This window comes from Urocampus carinirostris, chromosome 10 (assembly GCF_059441175.1).
Source record: "Urocampus carinirostris isolate Australia breed hairy pipefish chromosome 10, RoL_Ucar_1.0, whole genome shotgun sequence".
Taxonomy (NCBI): domain Eukaryota; kingdom Metazoa; phylum Chordata; class Actinopteri; order Syngnathiformes; family Syngnathidae; genus Urocampus; species Urocampus carinirostris.
In genome coordinates, this window is record NC_142358.1 from 12,414,081 (window position 1) to 12,431,425 (window position 17,345).

The window sequence follows — 17,345 nt, forward strand, 5'->3', positions numbered from 1 at the left end:
CATGATATTAACGCTGGATTTAATGTACCGTCGTCCGATACCTCTTCTTCCAGTACCACTTTGCATTTCCACCAATTAATCAATATATTTAATTGACATATTCAATTTATTACATTGTTTTGATTTTCATCCGCAGATTAGTGATGCTTTTGTTATTACAGTATTAGCATTTGGATCGACGATACTGGCCGTATCGCACACCATTGCTTGCACAGCTGCAGCTGTGCTGTTGTTCAACACTTAAGAGGCTTCCTGTCACATGACGCTGCAAAATAAAAATAATACGTAAGCAAAAACGTTTAATTGGAGTACACTATTGTTACAATCCCTTCTAAAATACAGTGTTTCTTTAGTTACACGCAATAATAAAAATATACAGTGGTCGGTATCGATTAACGTGTGTGATTTAGTTTATACCGTAAACCCCGATCGTGGGTTGCCATCTAGTGTTGATAGTAGAGACCTACAAGTTGGCCGTATTTTGAAGTAGTGGTACTTTTAAATAAATATTTGAACACTATTTTAAACTGGGCATCGAAATACACGTATTGAATGTGCTTCTTGTATGACTTTTATATGACGTGGAATACACGTATCGAGTAAAAATTACTTTGTTCAAAATAATACACCCATATTTTAATGGGCTTTAAAGGTAGCGATAAAATATTTGAATTTAAATACTAAAGTTACACTTTTCACATTTGTTCATTGTCCAACCACATATCCTCACAAAAGTCGCTGGGGTGCTGCTGCCCATTCCAGCAGACTTGATTGCTGCCCATTCCAGCAGCGTTTGGATTATACTAGAAGCAGGCATTTTCTTTTACCGTTTTTGTGCTCCACTTTCAAATAGAGATACATTTTTAAAAAACTGTAGGGAAGAGAATTACGGATCTCCCCAGCCCCCTTTCCCTTCCGCCCTGAACAAGGTTGATTAAAAAACTAAAAGGGGGGGTTTGGGGTTTTTAAGGGTTATTGATCTATCTTCGTTATTCATTATCCATTATCGGTCAGTTCATTATACGCTACAAAGCCTAGGAGCCGGGACACTTACTCTCAGCCAAAAGGCCAAGCTAAGGTCCTATCCCTAAAGCCTTGCTGCAATCATTGCGAATGCACCGTTCCCGGAGGTACTGCAATACCGGGCCGATGCGTGGAGTGGACAGAGCAAGCTCTTATTCCATCTCTGGATTGCAAAAATCAAAGTTTCATGCCATCTCAATTTGGGACACTAAAAGCAGATAGGCACAATAGAAAATAAAGCATAAGGGCTCTTTGAACTCATGTGGGCATTGTTTAAACACACTTAATAGATAAGACATTTTACTTTTATCTTAAGAACACCTCAAACGATGCACATTAATTAATATCATCATAATGACTGTGTGATGATTCTTCAAAAACATTGTGATCTCAGTTTGAACAAAAAGACAAAATGCTGCATCAGACAAGACTTTATCAAAAGCTATACAGTACATTAAGGCAGATTACAGAAAACATGTATCATTGATATGTGACAAAATTAAGAAGTGCTTTTTAGTGCTAAATTTTCCTTTTTCATTCTGAAGTGATTAACACTCATTTTTGATTCTGAAGTCATTAACACGCATCTTGTCTATCAGTCATCAGTGAATAACATCTTCATGAGATCCTCTCTGAAGCATTGCTCCTCCACCAGCTTCTTAGGCTGAAAATTCATACACACAAAAGTTGTGATTACAGATCTGATTTTATTGAATGTCCTAGTCCGTGTTCTTACAGTGTTGTATCGCAGCAGGGTTGGCACCCCAGTCAGCTTCAGAGATGTCTTGAAGTCGTTGCTTGGGTCCTTCCAACTGCATGAAAAACAAACATGTTAATATTCATACAAAAGTGCCAGAAGTAATTAAACAACACTATATTTTGGTTAGAATCCCATCTTGGATCTCAACCATGAAAATATAATTTAAAACTTATCCCTGGTATGAATTCAGATTCAGATTCAGATTCAGATCTACTTTATTGTCATTCTAGTACACGTGTATACAGAACGAAATGTCGATGGATCTGACTCCCACAGTTTCCCTCAGTGTCCTTCAGTGTACAGATATAAATAAAGCTGTATTGTGTTATTTACCATAGTGCCGATAGTGCAAGAAGAGACGCTAACCAGATGTGCAAGATGGGCAGTCAGGTTAACAAGTCAGGTACACAGTACCATTATATTGTAAACAATAACACTGTAAGTAATAACACTGTAAGTAACAATAGTGCAGAGATCAAATGTGCAAGGAGTGGCAAGCTATAAAAAAACTGCCACTAGTGCAAAAGTCAAATTAGCAGCCGTTTAGATTTAAGTTAATTCATAGCCAACTTTAAAACCCTAACCTGGGGGTAGAACACTCAGTTGTAGGGACTGGGATTTCCTTATATTTTCCCGATCCAGTGTTTAAACTAGTTAATCTAAAACGTGCCCTAGAACAGAGGTTGCCAACCTTTTTCAACCTGAGAGCTAGTGCGAAGGGCTTCTAGTTTGAAATGTATTTCAAAATAGCAACTTATGTTTTATCTATGTTCTTACAATGTTACTACTATGTCATTACCAGGTTGCACTTATTATAATGAGGGTTAAAATTAGCAGAGTCAATCACTAAAAGATTGTTTTTAAAGTGCCTGCAGGGATCACGTTGGAGATTTCAGCCCTATAATGTTAAAACACAAATTCGAACCGTTGACTAAAACAACAAGACTTGAAATTGTGCAATGGTTTACAAACCTATCTCAACTAGTGTGGGGAGAAAAAAATGTGCATATTTTTATTCTAGAATTTCAAAATGTACCAATTGGCTAAAGCATGTTGTTATTTTCTTCTTACTTAAACATGACTGAAAAGATCATAAACGGGAAGCATTGTTGTGACACTTTCATGACAAAGGATCTGCAAAAAGTCTCTACTTATTGCGAAACATTTTTGCTCCATAGAAAGAAAGCCCGTAATAACAGAACGGAGAAGAACATAAAATATTTTAAAAATACATATGTATTCTAAATAAGAGGATTTTTTCTCCCAAATCACTGTAAACTCCACAATTGCACAAAATGCAACATAAATTGAAACCACTTGGATTTGGAGATCACATCTGCAAATTTAGAAAAAAGTACTGAGATATAAAAAGAGATACTGACTATTTCCTTTCTCCAACTTGACAGTAAATGAAGACAGAGTCATTTGGAAGGAAACTCATTGCTGCCTTTAAAACTGGCTCAGCTGCAAGCAAAACATGAGAAATCGTTATTCAAATATCGAATTCAACTTTGCAGCAGAATAACAGTAAAATACGCATTGCAGGCTGCAGTGAAACTAACCTTGGACACAGTCTGGACACCAGCTTTGACCCTGCTCGTCTTTGTCCCCACAAAAGTAAACGAAAATATCTTTGTCTGGTCTTTCCTCTACTGCCTTGTTGAATTCGGTATAGCCGCGTACGTTCACATATTCATATTGGGCCATTGTTTAGTTCGACTTGGTTCGACAAAGAGTTTATACAAAAGTGAAACCAAAAAGAGAAGTGTTTCCAGTTGTGTCGTGTCAGCTGATGTCACGTTTGGGGTGTAAACGTGGGGGGGGGGGGGGGGGAGCTATCAGACGCGACGAGTTCTTCCGGGGTACGGGCGAGCGCCTTATGTTTTTTTTTTGTGTGTGTTTTTTTTGCAAGCGTTGTTGATGTTGTTAGAAATATGATATAATGAAATTGTGAATGTGTTTAATTGCTGTTAAAAGATAAAAATTGTTCAAACCTCATATTGTTAGAATATGATATAATTAAATTGTGAACGTGTTTAATTGCTGTTAAAAGTGTCAATACAAATTGTTCAAACCCCTGTTGTTTTTTCTGCGATTTAATTATCGTTGCTGTATGAATATTGTTCATAATTTCCAAGTGCAAAACAGGAATATTACTAAAACTTTAGTCTGTTACATTTTTAATGTGCACTAAATACATGTAACTTGAGTTTGTTGGTACAAGATGAATGAGTGTTTTTTTAAGTTTTGTAAACTAATACTGCCTAAAACAAAAACAAATATAATTCACAATTTCATTACCGTATTTTATCAAAAAAATCATAACGGAATTTTATTTTCCCATAAATGACCCTTTTTGCTTTCCGTACATTCTACTTCCGATAACGGCGGTTTGTTGTCGTCATGGCGGCGACAGTTTAAATTCTCGCAGTTATCAGAGACAGTATTAAGGAACTATGGCTTTTAAATACCTGATGCTGTTCTTTAAGAACACATTTTTTTTCGTATCCGTGTTTTGCAAATGCATATGCATTTGTTTTAAATTAATTTTCTTTAATGAGACCTCCACGCAAATGGGATGTGAGGTATTTGAGAGGCTAATCTAGAGCTGCTATTTTTAATAATGTGATTTTTTTTTTAGAATATAAACGCTGCAATGGTTTCATTAGGACAACAAACTAATGGAAGGGAATGGGTTGCTTTGCCTTCAAACCGAAACACCCAAAACGGTAGCTATTCCCCCCGAGGAACGTCTCAAACCAAGGTAAACAATGACTGTTTTGTCTAGTTCAGTTTGACCCAAATAGTATTGATCCTTGGCAAATAAACACCTTAAAATGATAAATGGTCTGTATTTATATAGCGCTTTTCAAGTCAATGAAGACCTCCCAAAGCGCTTTACAATGTGCTTCCCACTTACCCATTCACACATACACTCGCACACCAATAGGGAGTCAGCCATGCAAGGCGCCTACCTGCTTATTGGGGACATTAGGGATTCTGTGTCTTGCCCAAGGACACTTCGACATATAACACGGAGGAGCCGGGAAACTTAGAATAATGTCGCCCTCAAATATAAATGTTGAAATAGTGGTAGTATACATAGTCTATATATTGTATTCACAAATTAACTTTCTGCCTGAGATCCTTCATTAATTTTGTATCATAACATGCTGAAATCCTGTGTAAAATTAATTGGATTCATTCCTCACTTTATTATAGTGAAACTTTCACAACTTTTTGCCTCAATTCAGGGATAAATCTGTTCTCTTCCTGTGCACAAATACCTCAAATATACAGAAACACACACTGATGATCATGTGCTTAATTGTTTGGTTTTACACAATGAATATGGAGACACACCATGATAAGTGCATTTTCCTCCCTGTGTCTTCTTTAACACAGCTGTTATTCAATGAAGCCGTTCCCACCAGCCTCAAGAACAGAGCGACAGCGGTGGGCCCCCCAGCCGCCATTATTATTGAGAAGCTGCTTCCCTTGCCACCGAGCGGGCGCCAGAAGGATGATGACGGCGGCATGAAAACCTCACTTAGCTTCAGCAGTGTCTCTGAGGAGAAACTGCAGGCTGCGGTAGACCTTGCCAAGAGGGATCTGAGGCGGAGTCGTTTTCAAGCGATGTGCATGGAATCTGCAGAACCCTCTGGTGATGTACCTGAGTTGGACATTTGCAATAGTATGCTTACCCAGGTAAGCAATATGGAAAATCTATATGGAAAGTATACAGTCAATGCCCACCTACTATACTGTACTTGGGTTTCGGTCTCTACCCATTTGCATCATCTATCCTGAGAAATCCTCCTTGTGTTTATTGTTTTTTTTCTTTGCTGTTTCACAATTCCTCGTAAAAAGAGAAAGTAGTTGTGTCAAGTATGTAAAAGCACATTTAAATTAATACAGTGTGTCTTATAGACTCACATGTTTGCTTCATCTAGACTGGGTTGTTAGTAGAGATTATGAAAAGTCTTCATAGTACACAATGCATTGTAGACACTCACTTTTGATGTACTTTTAAAAATCGGATCCAACTATGATGTGAAAGATGACTTTGAATGTATTGCAAACTAAATCATAGCTGGTGATTTATTGATTGTTTCAACTGTTAATCTAGGAAATTCCTCTTATCATCCATCCATCCATTATCTGCACCGCTCATCCTCAGTTGCATCGCGGGGTGCTGGAGCCCATCCCAGCTATCTTCGAGCAGTGGGCAGGGGACACCCTGAACTGGTTGCCAGCCAGTCGCAGGGCAAACAGAGACAGACAACTCACTCGCTCACCCACACTTAGGGACAATTTGGACCGGCCAATTAAGCTGACATGCATGTTTTTGGAATAAGGGAGGAAACCAGAGTGCCTGGAGGAAACTCACACAAGCAAGGAGAGAACATGCAAACTCCACAAAGGAAGGCTTGATCTCATGACCTCGGAACTGTGCCGCACACGCACTAAGCACTGCGCTGCCGTGCTGCCATCCTCTTATTATAATATATATATTTATTGGCTTTTTGAAGTTGAAGTTATACCCTATTTATTGGTGTGCTCCTTTTGTTGTAATCTGCAGGGTGAAATTTGAGTCACTAGCAAGTGTTTGATACAAATTGTATCCTGTTTTCTTCTTATTCATCAAAGATGCCAAATAAAGTGAGCTTGAAGGAGAGGCTGTCAAGACCTGGTTCCAAACAACTAACACCCAACCAAAAAAGCCATCCACCAATTTCATCAAGGCAGGCGGCAGGTGCGGACCAGCACAAGTTCTTAAAGCAGGAGCTCCGCAAACTTCAGAATGAACTTGAAAGTCTAAAAAAGGTACCTTGTACCGAAACTGCGAGGTGTTTTTGTGATTCAATTTGGTAAGAGATTTCACGGGATTTTTTTTTTCTTTGCAGGGTTTAAATTCTAAAGGAAGCCCAAATAGAGACAGACAACCATTATTCTTGGCCAAGAAGCCCCCCGTCTCATCAAAACTACACATTCATCGTTCTCCCTGGACGAAACGTCCCACACTGCGGACAACGTATGGTCCAGGCAAGAAGACTCTACAGAGTCAGGGGATTTTAAGGCCTGAACATAGCTCTGAAAGTGCATTTGTCCAGGTACTTACTACATTTTCTTGAAACTGTTGTTGCAGGGATTTCTTAAAAATATGTTTCATGGGCCCCCATAGTTTTTTTAATTGATATATTTCTCGTATGTTTGAAGTGTAACCAAAAAAATGTTGATCGCTGTTTTCACATAAAGTGACTATATGGCGGATATGATTTGGAAAGCGAAATCCACCTGGTTCTGCTTCTAAAAGCAGTTGAAGTGCGATTGATCATCAGTTAGACCCACAGCATTTGGGATGTCATCATCCATCAACATCATTTAAAAAAACGGCTGCTCACGGAGGTAAATAAAACGGGTGGATTACTTCTTAACTCATTATATGAACATAAAATGCCAGGTTTACTCTAGTTTTTTTTAGGCCCATAATATTACGAAGTCCTTGGGTTCGTTCGTTTTCCTCGCCTTATCCCGATCAATCAGGGGTCGGCTTTCATACACACACATGCGACTGGTTACGATAAATGATGCGACGATTCTAACTAACCGACGTGTCACAACACCTGTCGTTGGGAGTCGTTAGGTGACTGAACCCCTCAAATCTAACCCCGAATGTCGAGCGTCAAGCAAGGAGGCATTGGGTACCTATGATGTCTTAGGAATGACTCGGCCAAGGCGCAAACCAGTGACCTCCCAGTCCTGGAGCGGGCGTCCTGGTAGGAAGTCTTTGGGTTGACTTCCACAAAAAAGCACATGTTCTAATATATTTTATCTTCAAAGTGTTCTACTTGTTGACGCCATCTCCTGGCTAATATCATCATATCGTCAAGTGTGTGAAACTCTTAGATGCGCTTTAATAAACTCTTGCTTTTTATCTTTTCGGGGTTTAGTTTGGCATTTGGACTGTATTTGAAACGGCCCTTCTTTTACTTTCACCATTTTCATTTTGGAATAAAAGAAAACCGCCAGCATGCATGTGAAATCACTCGCATCACTCGTGCAAGAAAACAAAAACATTGATTTGTATACAAAAAATACATGAAATATCATACCAAATTTAATTTTTATCAAAAATCCTAGGTGGAAAAATTGGTATTTCTTATACACTGTGGAATCCCCACCTATGTCCCCGCCATGTTTGTATAACATCTAGGATCTGTGCTCTGTGGCACTGGCCCTTGCCAGACAACACTGTGTCAACTAGTGGTCAAATATTACACATTGGATTTTAAGTAATCCCTAGGTGAAATGGAAAAGTTAACATACTGTATTTTAAGTAGAGCAGTTGTCTTTGTCCTACCTATATTCACACAATCTATGACTGAGTCGAATCAATTCATTTTGCTTACAGGATGGAAACACAATTTGGAGTGATACCTCCCCTCCCAAGAAAATTGCCAATAACGCTTCTAAAAAACGTTTGGTTACTTCGAAGGTGTCATCTGAACAAAATCTTGTCCCAGGGGCTGAGGACCAGCAAGATTTCTTAGCTCAGGAAATGTACAAACTGGACGCAGAGCTAGAGAACTTCATCCTGCTAGTGGAGCATGTGACTAATAGAGACACATCGTGGATTAAAAAGGACCATCGTGAGGTAGAAGAGCTTGACCCTTGCAAAGAGAAGAGGTTAGAGGTTCGCTGGCAGAAGCAGTGTGAACTCTCGGCACGGACCATCTACTCCCTCCGCCAGCAGGTACTTGCGTTCGGCCATTTGTAAAATGAAAACCATATTTTTTCCCACCCAGGATAACAATTTGTTTCCCCCCTCCAGATCAATATGATACAAGAGTACATTGAAAAACTGCACAATCAGGGCATGTGGGATGATAAAAAGGTACCCTTAATTTAAATTAATCAATCATGAGAATAATTACCAGCAAACTGTGTACTGTATTTTCTAGACTATAAGGCTCACCTAAAAACCCCAAGTTCGCCAGAAGTTTGAAAGTGCGCCTCATAACCAGGCATGAAAAAATATCACCTTTTAGATAAATTCACCATTTTTAAGTCAAAAAGGGTTACCTATGTGAATTGTTTAGATCCGAGGAGGAAATGTATTAAGGTTGGAAGGGGGTGTATTGTGAGATTTCCCAGAGGGAATCAGGCTTTGGAGGTAGTTAGTTTAAATAAAAAAATCGGTGTAGTCCACATAGGCAAGATTACTGTATTTATCAGTGTGTAACACGCATTAGGTTCTATCTGATTAATACACTCTTTATTCACGGTACTAGAGACTAATTTTTGAGAATTGAGAAAAAGAAAGTCGGCCTGAAAGATATAAACTCAAAAAAGCACGATAAGGGAAACAACTCTTTGTATTGTGTTCACAGTTGAAAATAATCTGCATTTATAATGCTCTTATAAAGTCCTTGAAGACCTCCCAAAGCGGTTTAAAATGTGCTTCACACTTACCCATTCACACAGCGGCAAAGCCATGCAAGGTGACTACCTACCCTTGTCGGGGGCATTGGGGGTTGAGTGTCTTGCCCAAGGACACTTTGACATTTACAATATGTCACAAAAGTGAGTACACCCCTAACATTTCTGCAGATTTCATTATAATGCTTAATCCTTTATTGTACAAGTATCATACAGGAAGCCTGGAGGTTTTTTTGGTTTGTTATTCTGTCCATGAAAGAGTCAGAAATCATGTTATGTGTGAGTGATAACTTTTGGCCCTTTTGTTTTCAGAACAACCCAATTTTCAATATCTGGCAATATCTACCATAATGATGTGTTAAGAAAATTTAATAACAGTTAAAAATGAAAAGCAGAAAAAAACTGACTTGGATTTTTCAGGGTTATAATGGAGTAAAGACTGGAACTGACAATGAACACATTGTAAGATAACAAAAACTGGAAACATTAACTGTTATAAATATATACATAAAAGTTTTTAAGTCTTGCTTTCTCAGTGTCCATATTATTCACTGGATCTCTGGCACTGACTCCGACCCATAATCCTCTCCAGTACAGGGGAGGATGGTGTTCTGAAGTATCCATTCTAAAAGATGGGCATTAATTGGTTTTGAAGAAAGGTAACTAATCGAAGGTACGTTGAAATAATATTAATGTTAAAAAAAAATATATATATGAGCATAAAAACTAAAAATGTAAAACAGACTAATAACTCCAGAAACTGAATCGCAGGGATATGTTTCAGCCTGCCAATGACCCTAAACACACTTCTAAGATGACCAAGGCTTTTCTCAAGGGGCTGAGGGTAAAGAGGATGGACTGGCCAATCATGTCTCCACATCTAAATTCAATAGAATGTCATTGATACATCCTCAAGTGGAAGTAAAAAATCTCAAATATCCCCAAGCTCCGTCATGTTGTCATGGAGGAGTGGAAGAGCATTCCCGTGGCAATTTGTGAGGCTCTGGTGAAATCCATGGCCTGGAGGATTAAGGTGGTTCTGCAAAATTATGGTGGTCAAGCAAAATATTGAACTTCAGGAACTTTTACTTAAGGGTGTACCCACTTTTGTTACCAGGGGTTTAGCTACTTATGGCTATATTTTGAGGGGGAAAATTAATTAACACTTCTATATAAGCTTTACGCAGACCACCTCTCATTGTGTCAAAGCAATGTTTCCTCTGTGTTGTTCCATTAAATATTATAATGAAATCTCTGGAGGTATATGAGGGGTGTGCTTACTTTTTGACATATTGTAATTCGAAGGAGCCGGGAATCGAACGGAAATGAACCTGGGAGTTCTCGACCCCTAGATGAGTGCTCTACCTCCCGAGCTACTGCTTTTTTACTGATTTCAAATCAAATACTAGGAATGCGCGTTACACACAAATAAATATAGTGTTTCCTCCACACCCTTCTCACCTTTTTAAGTCCTGACCAAATTTCATGCCTGTATTACCCGGTGGACGTTATATTAAACAGTATACGGAAAATAAGATTGGAAATGCATACAGTAATTATTGGTGTGCATTACCATACAAGGTTTTACAGCAATACCGTATTCGAGCAAGGATTGTTTATTGATTAATTAAATCGATAAACATCATTGACCTAAATTTCAAAATATTGTATGCAACGGGATCCCAACCCGTGTAGTGGTAGCTTCTTCACCAATTAGATTTAAGAATGTAGAAAAAAAAGTCTTACAACAAAATTCTATGCAAGCTCGTTTACACATACACGTATTAAACCAAAAGCTTATTGACGCACAGGTAAAGAAGTGGAGAGACTGTTTGACCTATTAGAATGCACTATGCAAATCAGTGTTGTTGAACAGTGAGAATCGTGTGATGATGAGATAATCTATAATGCCTTTTTGTACGTCATCTGCACTAATGGTGGTCTAGTAGTAATGTGTCGGCGCTTTCAATATCATTACATTAGGTTCGATTACTATTGCATAATTTTTTTGCAATTTAGGATGGAAGCACGCAATAATTAATGCCATTATTATGTACTCGTCCACACGGAAGCTTTTACTGTGGTCGCACTTTCATACGCCTTATAGTCTGTTGTGCCTTATGTTAGAAAAATATGACATAAGACTATTTTTGGGGAGTGCGCCATTATAGTGTGAAAAATACGGTAATCCTCTTTTTTTCAAATTTCATTTCCACAGTCCACAGTCATCCAGCGTCTATCAGGTGCCCACCGCAGCACCCTAAAGGCCTTACAGGTGGTCACACGCCAACTTGCTCATCAGCGTCACAATCAACTTCCATCCCATTGTGCAGAACTGAGCCGGCTCATTTGCCAGCTTTGTTTGTCCTCCGCCAGGATCCAAGTGGAGCCAGGCTCACCCACACCAGACACAGCTGTTGAAATCTTGCGGAAGCTAGAGGTGAAGGAAATATGAATGTGCAATTTTCGACATCACAGGCGGGTGGGTTTTTATGATTTATACTCCTATTAGATTCTGGACTGCGCTGTCAGCAAACAAGAGGCAAAGCAAGCCAAGCAAAACCAAGCCGAGCAAAACCAAGCTGGTTCTTCACAGAGGAAGCCGTCCACTCATTTCAATTTGATGCCTGCCAACCGAACACCCAAGGGAATTGCAGCTCGTGGACTCTCTAAAGCATCTATTTCACTGAGAAACCTCTACGGTAAGTCGTAGTTAAAGGAGGCACAAATGCAAAAAAAATGAATGGTATAAAAAACAGTTTAAATAATCATTCATTTCTAATGCTGACTTTACAAAGTAATTACACGAGTAGGTAATAATTATTTATAAAATCAAGTTTAATAATATAAAATCCATCCTTCCATTTTCTGCACGGCTTATCTTCACTAAGGTCGCAGGGGTGCTGTACCCGATCCCAGCAATTTTCGAGCAGTGGGCAGGCGACACTCTGAAATGGTCGTCAGCCAGTTACAGGGGACACAATTTATATAATGGATTTTTTTACGTTTTACTGTTTAAAGTTTGTATTCATTTATTCATGAATAAAACATGTTTTAGGTTATTTATTTTATTTAACACACGTTTTTAAATTTAATGGTTTGTGGAATTTTTTTTAAAGAATATGAGTCTTCCGAAGCCTCTTGAGAAAAGGTGCTTCTCGTATTTTTAAGGAAGGGATTTATCACATTTATGGTCCAAAATTTAAAGACTGGCTTTGAGATATTTACGCATTTTACTTTTACAAACATTTTTTTAGAGCGTAAGGGAGAGATTGATGGGGGGGGAAATTCCCTCGGAAATTGTGAAATGTATATTGTGATACAAAAAAATTTGATCATTTCTGAATGGACCTAACAAGTAATTTATAGTGACTTACGACATGATAAAGAGTTGGAATGATGGATAGAAGAAGCGTCCGGAGTTTATTTAGGGGTTGGTGTCTTAAAGGCCTTTGGCTTCAACCCGTCTTCCCTTTATTCTTTTCTGGTGATTTGTTGATTTGGTGATGAGATGTTTGTTTGCAACATGATTGAAAAGGAAAAATAAATGTGGAAAAGGGTGCCGCAAGATAAAGGGGTGGGTAAAAAGTTCTGTGTGTAATTGATATTTAAAGCATCACTTGCTGCTTTCTAGGTTAAATGTTATGCTATAAAACAGTTTTCTCTTTCATTTTTTTTCCCAATGGAATCCCCAAAAATCATTTTCCTACTGTTAGATATTTCACCTGCATGGATACAGGCAGTCTTTCGACTGTAAACCATTCATTATGTTTGCAGCCGGGAAAATAGTGGCACAGAGGCGACGCGCTCCAGAACGGCCAGTAAGCCTGCAGAGGGCGCCCCAACAGCTCAAGAGAAACTCCCCTGGAAAAAAAAATCACTTGGCTTCAAAAGTGAAGGTATTTGGTAGAATTGTTAGTATGATTGCTCACAGTTTGTAAAATTGTTTCCATCCTGTTAGAGTAATCAAGGGAAAGAGGATGCACATTTCAAGGAGCCCACTGTGTCTTCTCGCCTTCGAACCAATCAGCTCCCTCGCAGGAAGCGGTTGGTGCCGTGGATACCGGCGACGTTGCACTCCCTCTCACCTCCGCGGTGAGCCTCTTTTTTGTTCTTATGTGATGATTATGATCTGAGTGGGATAACATTTAGTAAACACGTTTCTTAGAAAAAGGATGCCATTTGAAATATCTAGCAATGAGATTCGATTGTTGAATCTATATCTGAAAAGACAGAAAGTCACCCATCTTTTTTAAAGGTCCCTATGTGAGCTGATGACCCCCTTGTCGTTTTGCTTCCTCTTGTCTCAAGATAGAATTGATCCAAATCTCTTTTAGCCTTTGCAGCTCTCATCCCAAGACGACACCCGAGCCTAGATGCCTATCGTCTCCCGCCAAGCCCTTATTGGCTTCAAGCCCCCAGAAAGCGTCCGCGGAAATAACACAAGAGGCCCATCTGAGCTCGAAAAAGAAGCAACAAGCACAGGATGAAGCACTGAGGTGACATTCAATTATTTTTCTTCTAGCATGCTTGACAGAAACCATGTGTTTGTTTTGAATAAGTTTGGGTTGGGCTTTTATAGAGTAGCAATAAATGCAAAGGATAATAATTGAAAACTAAACAACAGATTAAATGACCCCCTTGTTTGTAATTTTTAGTGCTATTTCTAACTCCCATTGTCAGATTTTAGTTACATGCTGTGTGCATCATTAACCAATCAAAGTTATTTTCCTACCCTCTGTTATAAATTAATCAAACTGCTCGCTTAATTCTTAATCGAGATCATTTGTTTTTGTGGGGATTAATCCGTGGCCTCGTTTTCCGCTCCGCATATGTTTGTTTAATCGTAAAATCATTAGCACAATGGGGGCCTCCCAAACTAAAAATCATGACGGACTGCACATTTCTGTTAATTCTACGGAAAATTAACCAATGTATATAACTATAAATTGTTTTTCAGTGTGCTGTTGATTGCCTTGGTCTCTAGTTTTGCTACATCTTAATTAGGTCACCAGTTACCTTGTCAAAACAAATACTGTCTATGATTATTATTTCACTATTTTATTTCTCATATTGTACTTTATGAGCAGCTTCATCTCCTATCGGCACTGTGTGGTGTCTTGCTGTCTGTTTATTGTTGCATTTAGTCTGGTTTTATCAGAATAATATATGTTGTAAGGGGGCGAACATATAAAAATCATTCCACCCCAATAACTACAGTGCCCTCTAAAATTGGAGAGAAATATAGAAAACCCTCCACGCTATCCAACAAATATGCAACATTGTATTTGTAATCACCCAATAAAATGGCATGGCTTTTAAGCAGATGTATTAAAAAAAGACCCCGTTTTGAGAGTTGTTCAGTACAATATGATCCAAACTTTTTTGATTTTTTTTCAATTATGTTTTAAACAAAACATGTTACATTATACTGAGCCATGTTTTCAAGTTATTGAAAACGAATAAACCAGTTTTGGGGGAGTTATTTCAAAGACAATGAAGCTTTTTTATGGGAGTTTTATAAGTAAGCCAGGAAGTTGAAGATTGTTCCTTGCCTAATGTTATTCAAATGGGGTTATTTTTACCAGTTTTTTTTTCAATGGATGAATGGATTACTCATTTTTGTACAGATCCTTTCTATTGTCACAATTGCTTATTTGTTCTTTGTTCACAATATTTATTTACTTTTTACAACATAGGTCCCAAAGATAAGGATTTGCCAGTGTTTGTACTCCAAAATGCTAATCACATGCAACATTCTGTTCACTGCAGAAGTGTCTGGTTGGACAGAATCACCACGCAACGACTAAAGGACCTTGACCAGTTGACACGAGAAGAAGCGGAACGCATTCAACAACTGAGGCGAGCAGACACATGCAGATAGAGCAACCAGTGTTTACAACTGGATACAATTAAAATTAATGAGGTGTTTTTATGCACAGGGCTGAGGTCGTCTCGCCGACTCAGTGGGCTGAGAGGGCAGAGCAGCAGGTGCGAGAAAGAATCAAGCCACTATTGGATGAAGCCAAGGTTCGGTGACGTCTCGTTGTGTATATTCAATTGACATCATTACTTACATATTATCATGTCTATTTGTCACAATTTAACACGATTCTTAATCACGCCATTGTAGGTTGTCTGTTTACAATATTCACCATTGATGGAGTATAGATATTTTGATGATTAATTATTCGCCCCAGGGGAAATTTGGCAGTTCCAGTTTTCGTTTGATTGACCACCATGCGCTGGATTGGTCCTGGCGGCATTTGTCGAACTCAGGCTGCAAGTGTTGGTAGCAGACGGTTTGTTTCTTTGTACTCTGCGGCAAAGCCCAGAGTGTGGAAAACACTCAAGCGATCAGGACAATGAAAACATTTTTCTTGCCGAACACAAAACACACCAGCCACCACCCACACTTTTTTTAGGTGGTGTCAAATAAACAGAAGCTCTGTATACTTAAGAAAATTCAAGGCTAGAGTGATTGAAAAGTAACAACATATTTTAAAATACAGAAAAGAGTAAAACCTTTGATCAAACCCCTTTTCCAGGCTCAATACATTTTTGGACAAAAAAGTACTGTATAAATGGTGTTTAAAGGTTTTTTTCTCACAAATATATACTGCATCATCAAATGATATTCAGCAAGACATTTCAGCCAATCTGAACACAATGCACAATGCAAATCCATATAGTAGCAAAACCAAGAAAAGTAAACCGCGTTATAGCGAGGGATTACTGTATCCCCACAGCTACCTCAGTATGTGGAGAAGTACAATTTGGCCAAATATCATTGCAGATTTGATCTTTTTCTCTGAGGTCGGTTGAATCTTTTTGGAACTAAAAAAGGACGAGCAAAGTTAATTTTATTAAAAAATATATTAAAGTTATTTTCAAATTGAAACTTAATTCAGTAATTTTCTTCCATTCGACTTGGTTGTGGCACCTTCCTCACCCAACGCAGTCCTCTCTCATATTCTTGGTTTAAATCCGGCAGTTGGGAAGCCTTCGGCAAAGCCCAAGGCAGTCGTGTGTTTTTCTTTTGTGTGTAATTTAATTACCAAGTTTGGTACTTTGTTTTCTAATTCTACTCTTGATTGGTGGACACATTGGTCAGGATCCCCAGATATACTGTTCTGTAAACAAGACACAAAAAAGTAGCATTTTCATAATGCATGTTTTTACTCATCTTTGACTCAGCCACATCATTCTTAATTTGCCAGCTGCTTTTGTCGACTTAAAGCATGAGTGAATATAGTGGAGTGATTGCTGACCGCAACCCAAATAATGCTAGACACAAAATATTTAAATGATGCGTAGGTACGTCATCATTACTCTACTGATTCAGATGTAATAAATCGACAAAATATGCAGCAGATATGCATTTGCATAATATCTCTAGATCTAAACCAATTATTATTACACATAAATATGTGTGTTTGCTGTGCAAAAGGCAAGTAAATAATGGGAGTCAATGATTTAGCCACTGACACATTTGGGACAAGATCGTGTTGACAAATAGTGAGGCGACAATGATGCCTCAACACGACCGGAGCTGTTCAAGGGCATTTGAGAAGCCAAAGGAAGTCACTCGGTCTGATATCACTGCCCATTTCCGCTCGCAGATTCTCATGGGTTAGTTTTTCTGGCCTGCTACGATTCTTTGCGATGCATTATTCAGCAGTTCAGTGTCTCTTGGTGGTTGTTATGGGCTTTTGCAACAAGCCTCCAAAACTGTTTGTCTTCATTTGTGTGTTTACCTCAGCATCTCGGAGAGTCCTGCAGCAGGAGCAGCTTTTCGCTGAGGAATAAGCTGTCGGAGCAGGCTCCAATGAGGGTGACGCACATAGACTGTTCTAAGCTAGGCAATTAAAGATACACTTAGATTCAATCCCCTAATGTGCCTTGATGGTTTTCGTTCCCCAGGTGGTCGAGAGTGCCAGGGAGGCGGGCGACGCTCTTCCTGATGAGCTTTCGGAAGAAGGAATGATGAGTTTTTTGCAAGACCCCACCTTGGAAGAAATGCTGCAGCGAATGGAGGAGATACAGGTAAAACTCGGAATGGAAGTCCCCCTGTCGCTCGTGACTGATGGGTGCAGTGTTTTTACCCTTTCTTCTGTTT

At 38.8% G+C, this 17,345-nt stretch overlaps 2 protein-coding genes and 1 pseudogene across 4 annotated transcripts in view; 1 reads left to right on the forward strand and 2 right to left on the reverse strand.

Moving 5' to 3' along the window:
• Positions 1-1,108: 1,108 nt before the first annotated feature.
• LOC148357748 (U2 spliceosomal RNA) lies at positions 1,109-1,245 on the reverse strand (annotated as a pseudogene).
• Positions 1,246-1,439: 194 nt separating this feature from the next.
• On the reverse strand, positions 1,440-3,592 carry txndc17 (thioredoxin domain containing 17). The gene is made up of 4 exons (XM_088345453.1): positions 3,346-3,592; positions 3,166-3,247; positions 1,760-1,835; positions 1,440-1,687 (listed from the first exon to the last, which is right to left on the reverse strand). The coding sequence occupies exons 1-4, from the start codon at positions 3,488-3,490 to the stop codon at positions 1,619-1,621; spliced, it is 372 nt and encodes a 123-aa protein (XP_088201579.1). The 5' UTR covers positions 3,491-3,592; the 3' UTR covers positions 1,440-1,618.
• Positions 3,593-4,176: 584 nt separating this feature from the next.
• The window catches only part of kiaa0753 (KIAA0753 ortholog), a 40,458-nt gene continuing 27,289 nt past the window's right edge, over positions 4,177-17,345 (forward strand). For 2 of the 3 annotated variants that reach the window (XR_015851576.1, XM_088346271.1), the window contains exons 1-15: positions 4,177-4,547; positions 5,189-5,491; positions 6,434-6,610; positions 6,691-6,897; positions 8,199-8,540; positions 8,619-8,681; positions 11,445-11,666; positions 11,739-11,928; positions 13,004-13,125; positions 13,188-13,321; positions 13,564-13,725; positions 14,999-15,088; positions 15,169-15,256; positions 16,989-17,060; positions 17,150-17,272. Coding sequence is in view for 2 of the 3 variants with exons in the window: in XM_088346271.1 (XP_088202397.1) it covers positions 4,440-4,547; positions 5,189-5,491; positions 6,434-6,610; positions 6,691-6,897; positions 8,199-8,540; positions 8,619-8,681; positions 11,445-11,666; positions 11,739-11,928; positions 13,004-13,125; positions 13,188-13,321; positions 13,564-13,725; positions 14,999-15,088; positions 15,169-15,256; positions 16,989-17,060; positions 17,150-17,272 (2,403 nt within the window). In the remaining variant the exon portion in view is untranslated. The remainder of the gene's footprint in view (positions 4,548-5,188; positions 5,492-6,433; positions 6,611-6,690; positions 6,898-8,198; positions 8,541-8,618; positions 8,682-11,444; positions 11,667-11,738; positions 11,929-13,003; positions 13,126-13,187; positions 13,322-13,563; positions 13,726-14,998; positions 15,089-15,168; positions 15,257-16,988; positions 17,061-17,149; positions 17,273-17,345) is intronic. The other variant, XM_088346273.1, reaches the window with a different exon arrangement.

What these genes read in the sequence shown, in the direction of transcription:
- txndc17 (XM_088345453.1), bottom strand. Translation starts at nt 3,490, where the DNA reads ATGGCCCAATATGAATATGTGAACGTACGCGGCTATACCGAATTCAAC. An exon ending in GTGTCCAGACTGTGTCCAAG is followed by an intron (nt 3,248 to 3,345) that starts GTTAGTTTCACT and finishes TTTTGCTTGCAG; the next exon opens with CTGAGCCAGTTTTAAAGGCA. An exon ending in CAAGTTGGAGAAAGGAAATA is followed by an intron (nt 1,836 to 3,165) that starts GTCAGTATCTCT and finishes TTTTTCATGCAG; the next exon opens with TTGGAAGGACCCAAGCAACG.